Source organism: Enoplosus armatus, chromosome 5 (genome assembly GCF_043641665.1).
Source record: "Enoplosus armatus isolate fEnoArm2 chromosome 5, fEnoArm2.hap1, whole genome shotgun sequence".
Classification (NCBI taxonomy): domain Eukaryota; kingdom Metazoa; phylum Chordata; class Actinopteri; order Centrarchiformes; family Enoplosidae; genus Enoplosus; species Enoplosus armatus.
In genome coordinates this window covers 23,681,539-23,701,676 of record NC_092184.1, presented here as the reverse complement: position 1 = coordinate 23,701,676, position 20,138 = coordinate 23,681,539, and the positions used below count along the sequence as shown (strand labels likewise).

The 20,138-nt window shown below is 42.8% G+C and overlaps 3 protein-coding genes across 7 annotated transcripts; 2 read left to right on the top strand and 1 right to left on the bottom strand.

Moving 5' to 3' along the window:
• Positions 1-537: 537 nt before the first annotated feature.
• On the top strand, positions 538-4,845 carry LOC139285137 (integral membrane protein 2C-like). 5 transcript variants are annotated; one of them, XM_070905618.1, is made up of 6 exons: positions 538-754; positions 2,427-2,557; positions 2,739-2,931; positions 3,486-3,596; positions 4,234-4,384; positions 4,549-4,845. In XM_070905618.1, the coding sequence occupies exons 1-6, from the start codon at positions 662-664 to the stop codon at positions 4,638-4,640; spliced, it is 771 nt and encodes a 256-aa protein (XP_070761719.1). In that variant the 5' UTR covers positions 538-661; the 3' UTR covers positions 4,641-4,845. The 5 variants fall into 5 exon arrangements, with proteins under 5 accessions (XP_070761719.1, XP_070761717.1, XP_070761718.1 ...); XM_070905616.1 differs by having other exon boundaries at positions 2,424-2,558; positions 2,743-2,931; XM_070905617.1 differs by having other exon boundaries at positions 2,421-2,557.
• Positions 4,846-8,645: 3,800 nt separating this feature from the next.
• Positions 8,646-9,497, bottom strand: LOC139285858 (lysophosphatidic acid receptor 4-like). The gene has a single exon (XM_070906529.1). It carries the CDS (start codon positions 9,495-9,497, stop codon positions 8,646-8,648), a length of 852 nt encoding a protein of 283 aa, XP_070762630.1.
• Positions 9,498-13,283: 3,786 nt separating this feature from the next.
• On the top strand, positions 13,284-18,338 carry prss16 (serine protease 16). The gene is given in 12 exon segments (XM_070906558.1): positions 13,284-13,523; positions 13,914-14,013; positions 14,418-14,547; positions 14,919-15,042; positions 15,932-16,009; positions 16,245-16,292; positions 16,387-16,506; positions 16,936-17,100; positions 17,306-17,447; positions 17,546-17,725; positions 17,825-17,979; positions 18,267-18,338. Coding segments are annotated over 12 exon segments (1,554 nt in total).
• Positions 18,339-20,138: the final 1,800 nt, after the last annotated feature.

The window sequence follows — 20,138 nt, the reverse complement described above, 5'->3', positions numbered from 1 at the left end:
CTGCCGTTTGGTGCTGAGCTGCTAGTGTAGAGTAGGTTTTTAGAGCTTTTGAACTGAAAATAGCCCCCTGCTGTGGCCGAAAAAGACTAAGAGAGCAATGACAGTGAACGAAAACAGTAAAGTTGCAGCCAGACACTTAAATAATGAGCTGAAACTCATTATAAAACTTAAAGTAGAGAGGGGCCGCAGGTTCAATCCATCACTATCAGCAACACAGAGCGTCAATTCCACGACACAATAACAAGCTGTGTTTAAATAGCTTTGTATACCTTGTGTAATGTTACATCAGCGGAGGAAGATTAAGCTTTTAGGCTAGGATAACCTATTAATTGGCAAATTGGGTGCATGCGGAATTTCAACAGTGAATGTCATACTAATTAAATGAGAGCCGCTACAATAATGTGTTTTTTGAATGGAGTTCGTCCCCTTCGCAGCGGTACATTAAACAGAAAGCAGCGGACTGGTCCTTTAAACCAAAAAACACCACACTTCCGGTAGATAAAGACAAAAACAGACAGAGAAGCAGCCCAGCGGTGAGAAGAGGACGGTCCGTCGACAAGGTGAGGGGACCTGTTTCAGAAAGGTGGCCAGCTATCGTTGCACACAGACGGAGAGCGAAGGCACCAGCGGCGGTCAGACAGACCAGCAGTGACACAGAGACATGGTGAAGATCAGTTTCCAGTCTGTCGCGGGACAGAAAGTGGAGAAGGAGAACGATGGCGACAAGAGCGAAATACTCATTCCCCATCAAATGGTGAGTAACGCGTCGCTTATTGTTATTTCTCTCGTGTGTTATATTATTCTCTTACTAACGCTGCTCGTTGTCGTCTTAATATGAGACTTATGTAACGTGATGCCTGCTGTGCCCAGACTCCCCTGCCTGGTGGGTCTGCAGGGCAGCCTGCACCTACACAGCCATCAACAGCAGGGGGTTTTTGACAGCATCTATCGCCATTTGGTTGGACACAAAACATGTCATTGCTGTGACGGTTTCCTCTGCGCCAGTACGCTTATTGAAGGCTTGATGCAAGTTATTACAGTGTGCAAATACATGCTCTTTGTTGAGGACTGTGTAGAGGATTGCAAGCAAAACGCTATTTAATATAAAGGCTATATGTATTGGGTTTTGCTTAAGTAAATGGCATGGCCTCTGACGATTTTGTTCTTCAGCGCAGATTGAAACAACTCCCCAGCTTTAACAAAATGCAAGATACAATGCAAGAAGTGCATGAGCTTTGGCTGACAAAATGGCAGATGGGTTGCTGTGGCTTGCAGCGCATGCAAGATTATTTTTCACAGCTCAAAAGGAGGCAGAACAGCGGAGTCCTCAACTTTGCCGTAGCAGCATGCCAGCATCGCCTCAACCCTTATCAAAGATACATGACTGAGCCCCGGAGATGATGAACCATAATGGAATATAGATAGGACATCAGGCATGCATATAAAGTGAATATTGGAGAAGTACAGTGCTGGAGAGGCTGTGTGACTTTGAAATCTGTTCCATCCAAATGTATTGAACAGGAGACAGACAGGCCTCATGGTGTGTCACGCTCTCGGTTGGTGTGAAAGAGCCTCTGTCTCTCTCAGTGGGGTGGGAGGACACAAAGTGAAAACTGACTCTCACAGAAGTGTGTGTTCACACATACACAGTTGTCGCCTTGTCCTGACGCACCCTCTGTTTCCAAATGCTTCCAGAAAGAACAGTATACTGAAGTGAAGTGAATGTTGTATTAGGTGCAATAAATATACAGCGTATTCTGCAGACAGACGAGGCACAGCTTTCATGCTTTTTGTGTCAGCTCCCCCTTTTTAAAATGAGGGAACATGTTCACACAGGATTGTCATCTTTTTTTTCTTTGAAGTTTCTCACAACAGCCATTTCCCATGCTGCACACTGTCATTTTTCTCTTTTCATGGCTCCAGCTAAGAATAGCAACCATTGTTGTTTCTTTACAGAGCCACTTTTTCAGAAGATCACTTTACCTGCCACAAGCAGTGAGCACTGAGCCACTTCTCTGTCAGTCATTATCTGTGTAAATGGAAGCAGCACAGTGAATGGCTACTATCTGTGTGTAGTGCCACCCTGCCAAAGACAGGTTGGGCGCGTGGCACCGGCAGATGGGCTGCGAGACTGGAGGCGTCTGGGAAGATTACTCACCATCTCAGTCAAGTTTTCATCACCAAGCGCGCCGTCATCCCTTCCCCTGGCCAGACTCGGTGCTACTAATTCCTGATTGAAATGCGGCATCGGCATTTATATGAGCTTCTATTTTAGCAGTTAGTTAATTCTGGTGATTTTCAGCTGCTCGTCACGGTGAAGATGAGTAAGCTGAAAGTTGGATTGAAGCTGCCTGGAAATGCTTTTCCGTGCCCAGTTGCGGTATTAATATGTGTGTTGTGTGTGTTTTTTCCAGGATGAGGAGGAGCTGGTCCTGCCGCTGCGGCCCAAAAAGTCTCCCCTCAACGGCCTGTGCTGCCTGACATTTGGCCTGGTTGTCTTCATGGCCGGTCTGGTCCTTGCCTCCATTTATGTCTACCGCTACTACTTTATACCTCATGTAAGACCTGATTATACTGTACTGTGTGCTATATGTGTCTCAGGTTGGTCTTTGCATCAAATACTATATCCATGAATTAAATGATGTCCTTAGTTTATAAGAAGGATGTTTGTACTACAGACTTGATTTTGTGCGTTCCAGCTGGTGTGTTGATCTAGATGCTGATTTGTGTATGTGTGTGCAGATCCCAGAGGACAACATGTTCCACTGCAGAGTGCTTTATGAAGACTCGGTGTATGCCCCGCTGCGTGGGCGTCAGGAGCTGGAGGAAAATGTCGGCATCTACTTGGCCGACAACTATGAGAAGATCACTGTGCCCGTGCCTCACTTTGGAGGCAGCGACCCCGCTGATATAATCCATGACTTCCACAGAGTGAGGACAAACACACACACATTTGACATATACTCATAACTCATAACAGTGCTGTTTTTTAAATGGCACACTTCAAACAAATTACAGAAAGACAAGGAATATGAATAGAACATTTTAGTATAAAAAAGGCAGCAGTCTACAGCCATGCTAACGGCTCTTTGAGGCTACTTAAGCACAGCAGTGCTTTGAGCCTAATGCAAACTGTAGTGAAAAAGTACATTATGGCTCCAACACTAATTCATTTCGACCTTATGATGGCGCTAGATGACAGCAGATCACCAAAGTCAGTTGGATTCCTCTTCTGGGGACCATGAATATCTGTACAAAATCTAAATGGCAATCAATTCAATATTTATTCAGGTAAGTTTCAACCAAAATGGTGGACGGACCATCCAGCCGACGTCTTCATCTCTAGAGCCTGACCGTTAACATGGCTAAAATTATTCACATTTTACCACAAAAGAATTACCAACAGATAACAAGAAGTGGAACAAAAAAGGAATCTAATCACTGGTCTTTAGAGTTGGTCTTTGATAAATTGCTTTATTTTCCAGGGACTGACTGCCTACCATGACATTGCTCTGGACAAGTGCTACGTTATTGAGCTCAACACCACCATCGTGATGCCTCCACGCAACCTTTGGGAGCTTCTTATCAACGTCAAGGTGACACAACTGCAATCTTAGTCAACTTGATGTCTTCATAAGCACCGTTTTCTCTTGAATTCCTAGAAAGGAATGGCTTTACTTTTAGCCTTCGATGTTCCCAAATGACTTTAACGTACAAATAAATGTAACAAAATACCCCACGAAAACTAAGATCTGGTCTCAAGAGTTGAGGCCTGGTCACGGCAGAAAGTGGCAGAGTGAAATCCACCCAAGCATCTTCGTGACATCTTTGTGACGTAGTGACTACTTGCAGGGCTAGTTGGAGAACCACAGTAGCTAGTTAGCTAGCAGCTAGCAAGCCTGGAAGATGCTATCACTAGTCAGCCTGAAGAGCTCTTTAAGCTTCTTTCTATTTTCTTGGTGTTTTGTTCTCAGGTTTGTACATAATTTCATTAAATTTAGAGTCACTGAAGAGGGGCTAGCTGTCAGTAGCTGTCATACTCAGAGGAGGTTAAATAAAAGTGCTATTAAATTATGATGGCTTCCTCCATTTTGGACTCTCCATTCCTTCAAAGGTCAGCATTGTGGAGTTATTGAGTGCAGACACTCAATGTAGTCTGGGTTTAGACAGACGGCCCTTTTGTTTCTGTTGGAAAACATATCCCAGTGAGCTTGTTGTTGCTGTCTCTTGCAGAAGGGAACATACTTGCCTCAGACCTACATCATCCATGAGGAGATGGTGGTGACGGGCAAAGTGCACAACATGCGTCAGCTGGGACCCTTCATCTACCGCCTGTGCAATGGGAAGGACACTTACCGCCTGAACCGCCGCGTCACCCACAGACGTAAGTTGGGATTAATGGAGGGATCAAAAACATTTAGTCACCTGATAGAAGTCTGTGTTTTTGTTTAAGGTATAGAACAAGCTTTATTGTTTTAAACTGTTGTGATGAGATTTAAAGTTGAGCCCCCCCCGCCCCCCCCGTGTCTCACCCGGTTTCCCTCTCAGGCATCGACAAGCGCGAGGCGAAGGACTGCCACCACATCCGTCACTTTGAGAACACATTTGTGGTGGAGACGGTTATCTGCGATGAAGCGTAAAAACGACCCGTCATCCGTGTCATCCCACCCAGAGGCACATCTCCAGTCCCTGCCCCAGCCACTGTAGCATCCTCCTGTGGATCTGATCATGTCTGAGCTGCACTTTACTTGTGATTTTGGTTTGATGTCTTTTTGTAAAAGATTTTTTTTATTTCACTACCCGCCTGTTTTCTGTTTCGTTCTGTTTCCGATATGTGATGCAATACTGAGCTGTTGGTTCTATCACAGGTTTTTCCTCGTAGCAAAGTCCTTTAGCCAATAATGAATTCTACTTTCAAGACCTCACCTCGTCCTCTGGGGATCTGTATGATGGTTACTGTCGTTGGGGGAGATGACTGTCTCTGTATGTCGTCAAGGTGACTGAACTTTTGTTTCTTCTCCTGCCCTGGAGGTTTGTGTCTCTTAGTTCTACTAACAGTCATCTGTGCAAAGCATGAAGCCTTGCTTTCCTGAGCAAACGTTATCCATAGATTTCAGTCATTACTTGGTTCTCATGTTCCCTGTAATGTAAACATGTAACAGCTGATGACTAGTTGCTTGCGTTGCATCTTTAACCTCTTGCCTGCCTGTTGCTTCCTTTCTGCTTTCTTTCATGTCCTTCTTCAAATGCATTGTCGCACAGTAGAAGTTAGAGAAGGTTGCACTGGGCATTAGACTGCATTCACTTTTTTGTATAATATTCCATCTTAATAGAAACTGCTGAAGATGTGCAGTTATTTTTTATGCTCTCATTTTTCAACTTTTCTCTTTTTATTGTCATGTTTTTTTTTTTGCGCTCTCTTCATCAATGCTTTTGTGAATCATTTTCAAATAATGTCTTTCCCTTGCATGTGTTATCTATAAGAGAAAAACAGCTCTGTTAGAATGTTTTATAAAACAACGTTTAAAGCCTTAGCCCAGAGTCAGAGACTGGACTAAAGTCAATAATACTGAAATGGAGCATATTTAATGGTATGTTAGTTAAACAAAACCAACTTTGACCTGTATATTTTGTCTGCTGATGAAATCTGTCTGTGAATAAATTAGTGAAAATAACTAGTTCTCTGTCGATGCGTTATTTATTTGTTCTAAATGAACCATCATTATGCTGCAGCCATTATGTTTTAAATGCAATATACATTAACAATCCTTGTAATCTTAACATGCCGATATAGTTTCAAGTCTTATTTTTTATTTTGCGATTATTTTATTATTGTTATTTATATAATAAATATAAATATATTTATGGTTGTAGTTTTAAGTTGAGAACCTGCAGCGCCACCAACTGGACATTGCAACATCAGCAGATGTCTGTTCCTCACTTTTCAATTAGTTAATTTGAGCATATTGATCACTGAGAAATATTTAAATGATCCAATTGTTTATTTGTTTTTTTTATTATGTAAGTTTGTGATGATTTTTGGAGTATGTTTGACAGAATTAAGCTGAGAAAACATATTAAAGTACTAAACAACTATTTAAATTTGACGGAATAATCCTAACTCAAGGTCCACTATGAGCTTTTTCTGGAGCTTTCACCCATGTCTCACTGTCTTCGTCAATGAATGGACCTGAGTATGAAACTCCCGGTCGATGACTTTGACCCCTTCACGGTCGACATGACAACAGAGAAAACTCGATCCACTGATGAAGACCTAGAGATGCAGTTGAAAGCTCCAGAACAAGTTTGTAAGTGGACCCTCAAATTAATATTACTTTGGTCAAAAATTAACTTTTGACACTCAATTTTAAATTTGTTTGTCTGTGTTTGAAGCCATTAACTCAAAACAACTCACGTCTTTCAACCATTAAATAGTCAACTACGTTTTATAACCCAGAATTGTCTTAAATGTCTTTTTACCCAAATTACAAAAACAAAAAATAAAAATGACCTCCAGTAGTATCTAACCATGCAGGTGGCTTTGGTTTAATATGTCCAGGTGAATTATGCTGATTGTGTGTTGGAATGTCCCGTGTTGACGTTTTTGTTGTTTTGTTTGTTGTTATTGTTGTGATTTGATGCCTGATAGTGTGACGTACTCTGTGGGCGTGGTTTGCCCGTTAGTAGATTTAGGACAGGTGAACGGAAGCTAAAGGGCAAACAGTTTTCAACCACACAACTACGAATCAATTGTTATATAGAGTACGAATCCTTTAGTTTGAAGTTAATTATTAATTTCCTGTTTGTCCTCCAATAAAAGGGCGAATCCTGACATTGAGAATATGAGAATGTGCGTTGATTTACTGACCTTTGAGATATCCTGTCTCCACCCAAATACACTGGAGGTGAATGGAACCATCCAGAGTAATGAGGACACCGATTCATGATGCTCCTGCTGAAACGCTTCACTCCTGGGAGCACGACAAGTGCGTGTGACAAAATAATCTCAATGAAAATGAAACACCTGCACAAGTAAAGGTGTCAATCCATCAGATCAAAATAAGATAACAAAATAATCTCGACTGAAACGTCCATATCTCACGGTCATCATCATCATCATCATCAATGAATGGAGCTGGTTGATGCATGTGTTCAGCACAAAGGAGCTTTTCCAGTGTGTCCATTTTTGGCCCCCCACATCAAAGATTTTGAAGTTAACCATGAATGAAAAATGAAGCAGAACTTTCACAGCTATTCATTTATTTGCTCGTTCTGATGAAGGTTTCATTGTTGTTGTGCTGTGAAATGGTTTTCTGCTTCATACAGTGTTGCATCAAGTAGCTAATTTGTGCTTGTTTTCATCATATGTCAAATGTCATCATCCTTATCTAGCTCTTACATCACGCCCTTCTGTTACACCACAGCAAGTCTGAATGCCCCGATAATATTTCCACTCTTGACATCTATGTGGTTGGATATTCAAACAGATAACAAGGATGTGCATCATGTTCCATCGGTGGCCTCCTTGGAAAGGGTGGTGTACACTTTCAGGTCAACATGAAGCCAGTCAGAGATGATATCCGCTATAGGCTACTCTGCCAATCCTAAATGGCTAATTGCATTTGCAGCGATTACTTTTGGATCATTTCAAATCTACAGATGAGGTCATGTAGATCCTCACAGTCTGCTGTTGGCTTATACCGATGGCCTTCCATCTGGTGAGGTTTAGGACTCCAGAGCTGCTGGCTCCGTGACTGAGACGCTCTCAAAGAAGACAAAAGCCTGACTCACATCAAATTGTTCATAACATACAGAACACAACGGAGAGTCAAACAGTGTTGTGACATAGAAATATCAAAAGATACGATAAGGAAAGGATGATGCTAAAATGAGAGTAATATATCTTTTGTTTCGCCACTGCTAGAGAACCAGCTTGGGTGTTAAACATGCAAACACACAAATGTTTCAGGCTTCAGGCTTCAGAGTTTAGTTCTGATGCCTGAAGGAGGAGGCATGACACAAGATTCGTTCAGACCTCTACAACATGGTGGAACATTCTGGGAAAAACACAAACGCTTTCGTACCGAGAGTTAGATGACGAGATCAATACCACCCTCATGTCTGTACAACCTGGAAACGCTTAGCTTAGCATAGAATAGCATAAAGACTGGAAGCAGGTAGCCTGGCTCTGTTCATCTGCCTAACAATATCTGCAAAGTTCAACAATTAACATGTTATATCTTTTTTTGGCATTTATGTAGACTATTTCTTTGCTTTATTTTTATTTTTTTACCTTCGAGCCGAGCCAGACCAGCTGTGTCCCCCTGTTTCCAGTCTTTGTGCTAAATGAGCTAACCCTCTCCTGGCAAATCCTCAGCAAATAAGTGTATTTTGCAAAAAAACCCCATCATACATCATGAAACTGCCTGGACTCTTTCTGGACATGAAGCTGTGATGTTACAGTCCATAAGTACAAATTAAGCACAAAACCCTTTGCATTACAAGTCTAGCTTTTCTCCACAAACAATTTGTTAAAGAGACGATAATTTTTGTGTTTTTGATAAAACTTAAGCTATTTTGCCAAAAAAGCAGGAAATCATTGTGTCACAAGGGAAACCTGATGCCATCTCATGAAAATAGTATGTCTACCGTTCTCCTGCAGTATCTGCATCCTCTTTTTTCTTCCAGAACGCATCTAGAGAAAAGTAATACAACAGTGGGTCCAGACAGCAGTTAAATGTAGTAAGACATATTAAAGGCATAACCGCAGGTGTCCCAGTTATAAGAAAACCAATCGTCAGAGGCAAGAAACACACAGTGAACATAACCAAGCTCATGACAAAAATCAGCATGACATTCACCTTGTTGTTGACCCTCGCAGAGTCACTGAGCTGTCTGTGTAGAGTCCAAGACACCAGAGCGGTGGACACAACGTTGACTGCCAGCATGGTGAGCACTAGCACAAGCTGAAAATAAATCAATGGATTTCCAAGAGGATGATGAAATTCAAAACAGGTAGATTCGGTGTTGTTGTTCAAAAATCTCATGAAGTTTACGCTCTCTGGGATGTTCAAGATCAACACAAACAGCCAAACGAACGCAGCAGCTTTCCAGGCGTTGGAGGAGGTTCGAATATGGCGTGACCGCAGAGGATAGACCACAGCCAGCAGCCGGTCCACGCTGATGAAGGTGATGAAGATGGCGCTGGAGCGGATGTTGTTGCGGAAGAGCATTGTGGTCAACATACATGCTGTAGCACTCAGTGTCCAGGTGCCTGTGGCGTAGAAGTGGATCCTCATGGGCAAGGAGATGACGAGCAGCAGGTCTGAGATGGCCAGGTTGACCATGAAGATGGCAGTGGGGGACTTGAGGCTGTGGTGTCTAAGCAGAATCCACAGTGACACAGCATTGAGAGGCAGACCCAGTGCCATGATAAAGCCAAAGACCAGAGCATAAACCAGCTTTGGCTCAAGGCTATTCTCCACAGTGTTGTTCATGTCTGCCTGATGAGGAAAGAAATGTTTCTGTGTGAAGATTGTGGTCGAGCACACACACACACACACACAACATTAGTTCTTCCCTCTGCTCTTTATCTGTGTGAAGTGAGGTTAGATGCTGAAAATGTAACAGGAAGTGACTCAAGTGACTCTAGTAGCTTGACTCAAATTTTACAATAACATGAAGTGTTAACATAAAGCTGAGACACTAAGGCTTTCATGCACGTTATTGTATTGTGACAGTGTGAGTTTTAAGCAACTTGAGAGTGACACAGCTGTAGTTTGTGTGCAAATTATTAGTAGGAAAAAAAACAGGTTTATTGTATGCAAACATTCATTTACCAGGGAAATGATTTTTACTGTAAATTGATATTATCCCATGCAGGGGTTCTGGGTACTGAGTACTTCACCATTACCTCTTACGCAGTGTATTTAAATCAACTTGCACTGCAGCTGCACTTAACAATATTGGTATGTTAATAATGGATCAAATCACTGCTCCATGTCAATAGGCAACACATCAAATGTGTATTTTAGCTTGTTCTGCTGCCTTTAAATGACCCAAAAAAATCAACAGATGCAGCAGCTTTAAACCTGCAATAACTTTTTGGGAAAACTTGTCGGCAGCAGGAACAAGCTGTAAATACAACAGTGAGATTGCATCACTTTTTAAGACGAACCGAGCTCCACTGTGTTCACCAGCTTGTTGTAAACAGCACACAGTAAACACTTCTCAGTCTTTTCACATTCTCCCCTCTCTCTTCTGTGTGCACAACATGTTCTAAACCAGGAACTCTGAAATCAGTTTCTTTAATAGTTTCAACAGGAAGTTTAGAAAAATAAAAATAAAATCTCTGAACTAAACTGCTTCTATATCAACTGATCCCACATCAAAGAACAACTTTCGCACATGTCTGGTTGGTGTCACCAGATTCACTTCCCTGAATTCTTCAAAGGTCTTTATAGTTGATAAGATGTACCTGGTATTCTGAAGAAACAGAGAATTGTCACACAGATAGCCATCTCTATTTAGAGCTCAGGATGTGGGTTAGATTGTTAGTTTATTAGAGGCTGCACATGAAGATTTAAAGTGATAGTAAAGATAATCGTTCTAAGTAAACTGGAGAATGTTTATTCCTGTTAGACTGAATATTCTTAATGGTTGTCTTAATGAAACGATTTGCAGGGGAGAGAAACAAGAAAGTTACTGTCTATTGACAGTTGAACTAACTCTTCTCTCCCTTGTTTCACACATGGACTGAATAGAAAGATGGATGGAGCAAAGGCATGACTCCGCACATGAGTTTGCATGTGGGCAGATTTGAAGTCTGAAGTAAATGCCATTTTTATGGTTGAAGTCTGGACCGTCCAAATCGGAGCAGTGAGGTGGAACAGAGGAACCACAAGAGCAAGCTGACCGGAACAATCAGGTCAAAGTGAAGACAGCCATGTTGTTTTTTATGCTCTGACTAAACTTCTAATGTTCACAGGACGACACAAGAGGTCAGTGTTTCGCTTCAGTTCCCACAGGAGGAGCTGAAAGAGATCAGTTTATGTGCAGTTTGAAGTACAGTATGTGCTCACACAATCATTCGTTATTCACTATGATCCCAATTCTTGCATATCGTATATATAATAATCAACTTTATTTACACAGCACTTTTCAAAACAAAGTTACAAAGTGCTTTACGTGGTAAAACCAGGACTGCAATGAAATGAAATCAGGCAATTGCAAGAATAAAATGGAAATAAAACACCCGAAAACAATATAAAAATGATAAAAATGGAACATTTAAACAAACAAACGTTAATGTGCTCGCATTAATGAAAGCAGTCTTTTTCATTTTTTCCCTCTTTGTGAAAGACTTTCCCATCAGGCTGCTCCCTCCTCTCCAGGGTGACTCCAATGACTCCACTCCAAATGGTAGCCATTTTGAAAAATTTGTTGGATAATCTAGCTATCCACAGGGAAACCAGGGAGAAACACAGCCAAACAAAAACACGGGCCCTGAAATTCAACCGTTAAAAGAGTTTCAGGGTGGATTTTGGTGACTCGCCTTTTTCAGGATGTCTGCTTTCACAGCAGGGTCATTCAGATCCACGGGAGTCCTCCGGCTTTCTCTTCAGCTTTACGACGTGTCTCATTACGGCACTGAGAAGAAAAACATGCTGCTGGATCACCTTTATGATACCGAACTCAGGAGTAACAGTATCAGCTGTGCTAATGTGATGCAGTATTCTCTCTCTTCCACTCACTAGGTGGAGGGACGCTGCAGCAGACAAATGGTAAACTGGTTTCACAGGTGGTTTCACATTTTTTAGAGGCTTGGGCTTCAGCAGTCTGAGTTGGACAAATCAAGTGGTTATCTTTCAAAGATACTCTTTCTGGTACAAAATTCTGCAGTTTTGAGGGTTTTTTTTTGTGGTACTTTTTGTGTGGTGTTGTATGACACTGCAGTTCATGGCAGGCGCCTTAAACCCAGAGGTCACCAGGGGTCCTCACAGAGATTTAATTTCATACTAAAAGTCACACTGTGGTATGCAGGGGAGAGGGTCCAGGAGGTTCACACAATGGAAAGTGAATTGTCATTTATTTATTCACAGAGTATTAATACACTGGCAGTAAACGCACAACGCACAAGGTCTCAGGATCACATCTATAGACAATGTAATGTGATGACAGTGTTTCTCACACTTAGAAATAATCCACTTTATTGAAACCAACTTTGTCTTTACATAAGTTGTGTTGTCTTCTTCCTCTGCTTGAAAATATTAAATATTTTTATCATCTAAGAAGTTATTTGAATAAAAAGTCATTGTTTAATCCATCAGTTCGTGCGTGTGCGTGTGTGTGTGTGTGTGTGTGTGTGTGTGTGTGTGCAGGACAGTCTCTCTCACTGCTTCTACACATTGAAGCACGACAGAAACTGCTCCTGTAACTCAAACCACTCCGAAAAAGCCATTACAAGGCAGAGCGATCTCATTACATCACCAAGCTGATGCTCTATTTTGCTGAGCAGTTTATGTATGACACACACACACACACACACACACACACACGCAGATCGTAATAATGCACAGGTCATATCACACTTTCCACAGGTGCTTATCACTGCAGCCCCTTCCAGGGATTATAAAGGGAGCTGCTGAGTGGTGGGGGTCCTCCTGAGTCCTGCAGATTGGACATGCACTCACTACATTTAGCTTAAAGTGTCCTGATTTGGTGGTAAAGATGCTTTTCTCATCTGCCCGCTGTCTCATCCTTCTACTCCTCTTGAACTTTGCAGATGCTGGTGAGTTGCTGAATGTGGTAACAGGTTTACTCACAGATCCATGTTTGATTTTATATCACCTGACAGCTCGATGATTTACAAAATACATTAAATTCACTCATATCAGGATTTATCGTCATCATACTTCCAGCACAAATATGGTGACGAGGTGATCGAGTGATATTTCAATCTTTGCTCATCATTTCAGATGGAGGTTATTTATATTTGCAGTTGTCAAATTTGAGCTGGAAGTAAAAACGGAACAGATGCTGGTGGTGACAGAAGCTAACGTTGGATGTTGATTGTTCCTGAAATAGATCACAGATTTCGTAGGAAGTGTTTTAAGTATTTTCATCATGAACATAAACCCGTAGCTGCAGATTTGTTCAGGTGTTTTTATCAAACAAATAGCTGACAGAGAGGCAGCTCTTCTCAGCTCTGGTTTTGCATGGAGCCCAGCAGGTCAGTAGCTCGAGGTTAGCTAATACAAACCATTGAGGTGTGCATTATGTCCATGACTGTGCACACATGTCCTTCTCTCTTTTCCTTGCTACTTGGTTTCTTGTTTTGTTTTTTTTAAATGCCAGGACGGATTCTGAGGGAGATCAAGGAGCGTGTGCGTAACCTCCAGCTGCAGAGAGCCAAGCAGCATCTCACAGTCAGCGGTCATCAGCCTCTCCAACATGTGAGGGAGGGCAGGATTCACCAGCAGCTGGACCACTTCAACCGCCAAGACGTTAGCACCTTCCCTCAGGTAGAGAAAGACCAAACAGTGCTTTAAATATTTACAGTCCGGCATGAAGGCCTGACACTTGAATCATAACAAGCAATTATACACTTTGGTGATGGTAAAAGAGCAAGTTTCTGTGATCTCAAAGCCCACACTAAGGCAGGAGGATCTTTCAGTGTTTTTCCAACGCAGCAAAGCTGATAAAACAGCTGCCTTGTCAGCTTAAATCAGAAAATAGAGCTGCAGTAAAAAAATGTCCCACTGAACTGTGCTGCTTTAATGTGGCCCAACAGACAAGAGCAAAAATCCAGCGTTCGCTCTCCTTTTCACCTCCCCAACTCCAGCAGGCACCGACAAGACAACGTTTCCTAACCTTTAGCTTCAGTTAGCTCTCACTGCCTGTCTTTCTTCCAGAGGTTCTTTGTGAACGAGGCGCACTGGCAGCGTCCTGATGGTCCAGTGTTCCTCTTCATCGGAGGAGAAGGGCCCATCTTTGAGTTTGATGTTCTGGCAGGTACAGCAGGATGCATGCAGCACGTGTCCTCACCTGTCTGTCTGTCTGTCTGTCTGTCTGTCTGTCACACCTTTGCAAACAGCAGATTGTTTGAACAGATAAAAAAAGAATCAACAAAGAAACTGGCTGACACGCCCTCACAGATTTGCAAATGAAAGCGTAAACAATGAGAGAAGCATCGTATCGCGTGTTTGTAAGATGACACTTTCGTCTTTACTTTATCTTTCCTGCCCTGCTCACTGTCTGCGCTGTCAAAAATGACTTTTACAGACCTGTAGGGGGGCGATAGTGCTGTGCATCATCACCCCAGTCTTTAAAACGTTTAATCCCCTCACACTATAGTTGTATTTCTTCTTATAAAAAGACTTAGACGTTGCGACACACTGCATCTTATGTTTTCCCAGGTCACCATGTTGACATGGCTGAAGAGCACGGGGCTCTGCTATTGGCTCTGGAGCATCGTTTCTATGGTGACAGCATCAACCCTGACAGCCTCAAAACGGAGAACCTGGCAGACCTGAGCAGCCAGCAGGCGTTAGTGTTGAATCCCCGCCTGTGTGTGTGTTGTAAATGTGTGTGTGTGTGTGTGTGTTGTAAATGTGTGTGTCTTCACCTCACTTCCTCTCCCTCATTGCATATACACATACATGTGCATGTGCCTCTTTTTGTTTGTTCAGTTTTCGCTCTCTATTTATGTGTGTGTGTGTGTGTGTGTGTGTGTGTGTGTGTATGTGTTTTTGATTTGCCGTTACGTAACAGGTCAAAATAGGTGGAACAATGATCAAACAAACAAGTACTCCTGAGCCAATCAGATTGAAGTAACCTTGGCACAATTTATTTTCCATTCCCATTTGTTTGTATGTCTGCGCATGTATCTGTGGCGTTTCCAAACTTCTTTTATCCAGGCTTGCTGACTTGGCCGCGTTCCACCAGTACATCAGCCGAAGCTTCAACCTGAGCCGCAGGAACACCTGGATCAGCTTTGGAGGCTCGTACTCAGGAGCTCTGTCCGCCTGGTTCAGAGGAAAGGTGCAGGACCGGACCCGGATGTGAATGTCCCCTCACACGCTTAAATTCTAAATGATAATTCTTCAAAACAGATTTTTAAATTAATGCCAGACAACATGATTATGAGAGCATTTATGAGGAGATTTCTCTTAGTTCTGTATAATTTTATAAAAAATATCAAACCAGAATCTTTGTATGAAAATCCACTGGGGGGGACCAGTTGGTCAAAGGCCACAATGTGAGTACTGCTGTAGAACTGCAGGAAAGCAGTATTTCCTTTCCTGTCATGAATGTTGCTGTTTTGTTCACATCCTACAGGAGATAAGAAAGGACGTACTGAAGCTGCTTTCCTATCGTTTAGTGAATTTACAACCATCTATCATGTCTACCGCTTAGATCCTTACAGAGTCCAGTAACTAAAAGTAGAAGATGTTGAGCGTGTTACTAACACATGGCTCTGATTTGTGATCACTGCAGTAAGATCATTGAAAATCTATATGAAAAGACCAAAACCAACAATGTATTTGTCCGTCCCTCAGTACTTTCTGACTTCCTGTCTGTGGCTCTCAGCGCCGAGCCCATTGAGTTACAAAACCAAACATGAACCACAAATATGTCATTTCATTTTTTTTTTTTTAAACGTTGGAGCTCTGTGGCACAGAGGAATATGACATATCAGGCTTTATCTACACAGACAACACTTGGATCGTCACATGGGATTTGTTGACAGAAAGAAAAATATAGCCAGATGTGTCCTTTAATAGCACCCTTTAAATCTTATTTTGTATCCCCGAGTTTGTGAAAGGCATTACATGCTTTTTCTACTCTTGTATGAATGCAACAACCTACATGTTAATAATTTTGGCTCTTGTCACTCCTCTGTCTGTGTTCCTCTTGAATCCTGCTGCAGTTTCCCCACCTGGTGTTCGGAGCTGTGGCCTCCTCTGCTCCTGTCAAGGCCAAGTTGGATTTCTCTGCCTACACCAATGTAAACTGACCATGGTCACAATATTAGCATATTACCAGGATTTTTAAAATACTCCCCACATTCCCAGAAATATTACGGACATGACCTGAGTGGACTCAGTTGTACCCACGGCCCTGCATATTACACATGCAGAATTGCTAATTATCACTAATTAATGTATCTGTGATGCAGTGATGCATGCCTCCTTTAAATAACCACATTCTCACTCTGATATCTGTGATTTCCTCTGTTTCAGACTGTTGGCTTGAGTCTCATGAATGCAGCAGTCGGTGGCTCCAAACAGGTGTGAAAGCAGCCGCATGTCTATGCATCATATGACAGGCACTTCATTCCTGTCTGTCACATGTGTTAAATTCACCCTCATGCTCTCTCTGCAGTGTCTGGCCGGTGTGCGGGAAGCCTTTGCTGCTGTGGAAGCAGCGCTGATGGGCGGCAACGCCAGCCAGGTGGCCACGAACTTTGGCTGCTGCCAGATCCCAAAGGATCTCGATGATCAGGTGACGGCTTTGGATTTTATGAGAAAAACTTAGTGGTTGTTACAGTACCCTCTGTGGCATCTCGTTTGGGCTTTTTTAGGTTGTTTTTTTTTGCATTTGCACAATTGCATTTGTTCTAGTAGCAGAAGCTTCAACCATTTATCCAACTATTTCAACTCTTTATCCATAATTATTAGTCAACTATTTGGACTGTATATACAGTACTTTTAACTTTCTATTTCAACCACTCATTGATTACTAACTAGTTTTCACACACTCTCAGTTGCAACACATGTTCAGGTGTTACAGATGTGCATATGTGTATATATTTTTTAATCAAATCATAACTTCTAATCTATTCAAATGAATTGAGCTTCTCCATAATGTTTTTACATGTGTTACATGATAATTTCATCACATTTTGCTCTTTTGTTGACAACTGTACTTCAGATTGAGTTGATGCAAAACTTGGCCGACATCGTCATGGGAACAGTGCAGTACAACGAAGAAGGGGTGCTCATGTCTATTAATGAGCTCTGCGGTGTTATGACCAATAAGAGCGAGGCACGTGAGGACGAGGTGGAGGCTTACAACCGCCTTGTTAGGCTTGCACAGGTACAAAAAACACACTCTCTGACCGCACGAGGATGACCTCAAATATCATGTATGTCGCAGTATAACCACCAGATGTCACTGTTGAGCCATTTTCATGAATTCCTCATCAGAGACGGGCCTGTGGTCCCCACCTGCAACCATTTGGGATTTCTCTTGCCAGCAGGAGGGCAGGAGTTTTCTATGTTTTCTGTTTCTTTGTTTGCAGATCTATCAGGCCACCAGCGAGGAACCGTGTCTTGACATCTCCCATGAGAAAACAGTGAGGGATCTGATGGACACGTCCCTCCACTCAGGGGGGAGAGCAGCGAGACAGTGGACCTACCAGACCTGCACCGAATTTGGCTTCTGTACTACACACACACACACACACATACGCAGCAACACACAGGAAGTCAACTATTGTTCTTTCTGTGTCCTGACACCCTTTATTTGTGTGTGTGTGTAGACCAGACTTGTGAGGATGCCTCGTGTCCGTTCTCTGGGATGCTGACCCTGCAGGCCCAGACTGATGTCTGTCTCATGCTGTTTGGTATTTCCCAGCATACCCTGCCTGGACGCATTGCCTTCACAAACACTTACTATGGAGGAGACAACCCCCACACACTCAGGGTCCTCTATGTCAACGGTGAGACCGGGTTTACTAGAGACAAAACTCAACTAAGTGAAGTGAAGTGGAGTCAGGGGACAGTGAGGTGAGGGAATAGAAACATTGTCATTGCCACAGGTGGAGTCGACCCATGGAAGGAGCTGTCGGTGGTCCAGGACAGGACCGACGAAGGAGAAGAAGCCCAGACGGTTTTCATCGAGGACACGGCTCACTGCGCCGACATGATGAGTCGAAGAGTCACAGACCGCCGCTCGCTCAAGAGAGCCAGAGAGGTTACATGTGCCTCAGTGACACGTGATTGTGTAATCTGCATAATGAAGTCCTCATATATTTGACAAGCACAAGGTCCACTTACTGGACGCTTTCTGGAGCTTTCAGCCAGTAACTGTAGCAGTCAAATACATGTGGTGGAGTAAAAAGTACAATATTTACCACAGTGATGTACTTAAGCTCCATCCATAGTGACACTCATATATGGTTACTTCATTATAAAAGAACATGAAGTGTTTATGTGTGGTGATTTCCTAACACACTGTCGTCCCGTCTTTCTGCCTCTCAGGAGATTGAGAAACGTGTGGTCAGCTGGCTGAAGATGGCTGCCCAGCAGACGATGGAGAAAAGAACGGTCTGATCAGATCGCATTATAACCTGATGAGCTCTTGTACAGTTAATTTTAGCTGGTGTGCTGCCCGGCTGCACTGCTTCATCATCGTCCTCGTCTTCCTCCATTTCCTCCCTCAGCCCATCCTGTTCTCTTCCTCCTCACTGTCCATCCATAACTGTCTCCCAGCACTGCGCTTCAACTGGGTGTTTGGGTGTTTTTAAGGATATTTTTGTGAGCCTTTACAGATGTTTTTAAAGTTACTATTAATTTGGGAATGCAGAGAAGCTCCCTCTCCCTTGCTATCTTTAGTTTGGCCAACATACTGAATGTTTATAATAATAACAACTGTTTAATGGATGTTTCCGACACATTAGCTTTTGTATGAATAAAAGGTTATGGTTTGTTTTTTACAATATTCATCAGCTGTCATAACCTTGTAGTATCACTAGGGTGTGATATTTCTACGTGTTTCAAACTTGATCCTCGTTCTCTGTAAAACATCTGGAATCAAAACTCTCTGTTGTTCTTAATAAAAGGCAGCACAATGTGTTTATTGTGACCGTTTCTGTTGTTATGGGGCATTTGTTGGTGAGTTAGTGTTGTGTTTCTGTGGATGTGATGCCGTGTTGTTGTGTATGTTGATGGAGAGTGTTTATGTGAGGAAGCACCAGTTGTTCCAAGGCCATCTGTTTCTGTATGGGCTGCTGTGTGTGTGTGTGTGTGTGTGTGTGTGTGTGTGTGTGTGTGTGACCCTCTCAGTAGGGGGTCAAAAGTGGGAGGTCATGACCCTGCTGACCCTGTGGGAGTGGAGATCATCAATCAACTAGAGGCTGGACAGAGCAGCAGGAGGGGACACACACACACACACACACACACACAAACACACACACACACACACACACACATACACACACACCTAGATACTGTAACAGATACACTCTATAAAGGTACAAATATACATATACTTTGAATAAATTACATCAAAAGCACATTTGAATGAAGTATGATGGATACAAAAGAACAGGATAGAACTTCCTCTTGTGGATTGCTGGTGATATCCAGATATCAATAAATATATTTCATGTATATTTCAGCTACACTCACACACACACACACACACACACAGACACACACACACACACACACACACACACACACACACACACAATTACATGCATAAAGGCCTCTCAGACATTTGCAGCCAGCCAGATAGGCTCTGTGTGTGTGTGTGTGTGTGTGTGTGTGTGTGTGTGTGTGTGTGTGTGTGTGTGTGTGTGTGTTTTGTTTGATAACACACATGCTTTCGTATTCATGGCAAACTCACAGATGCTATCACACACACCTCAGCACAGAGACAGAGCTTCAAAGATGGAGAGAAAGTGAATAAACCTGAGGCACTTCTTCACTGCAGTGCTTCCATTTCATCCTGTTTCTAACATCCCCTCATCTCTTTGCTATTGTAAACAAGCACACACACACACACACACACACACACACACACACACACACACACACACACACACACACACACACACTTTAAGAGCCACTATCAGGGTTATCAGCCAGCACTTGCAGAGCGACAGGGCATGCTTTTTCTCTCTCCTCCTCCTCCTCCTCCTCCTCCTCCACCTCCTCCTCCTGCAGCCTGTCCTGTTGATCAATGAGGAAGTTCTTGGGCCTCAACTATTAATCAGAGCCTATCGGCTATCTGTCTGCAGAGCCAACCAATCATGGCCCTCCGACAGCTGGGCCATGAAAAATGTGGCCGGGTGGATGGAGGAGAGGTTGGGGAGGGATGTTTGGGGGGGGGTGAAGGAGCACTCTATC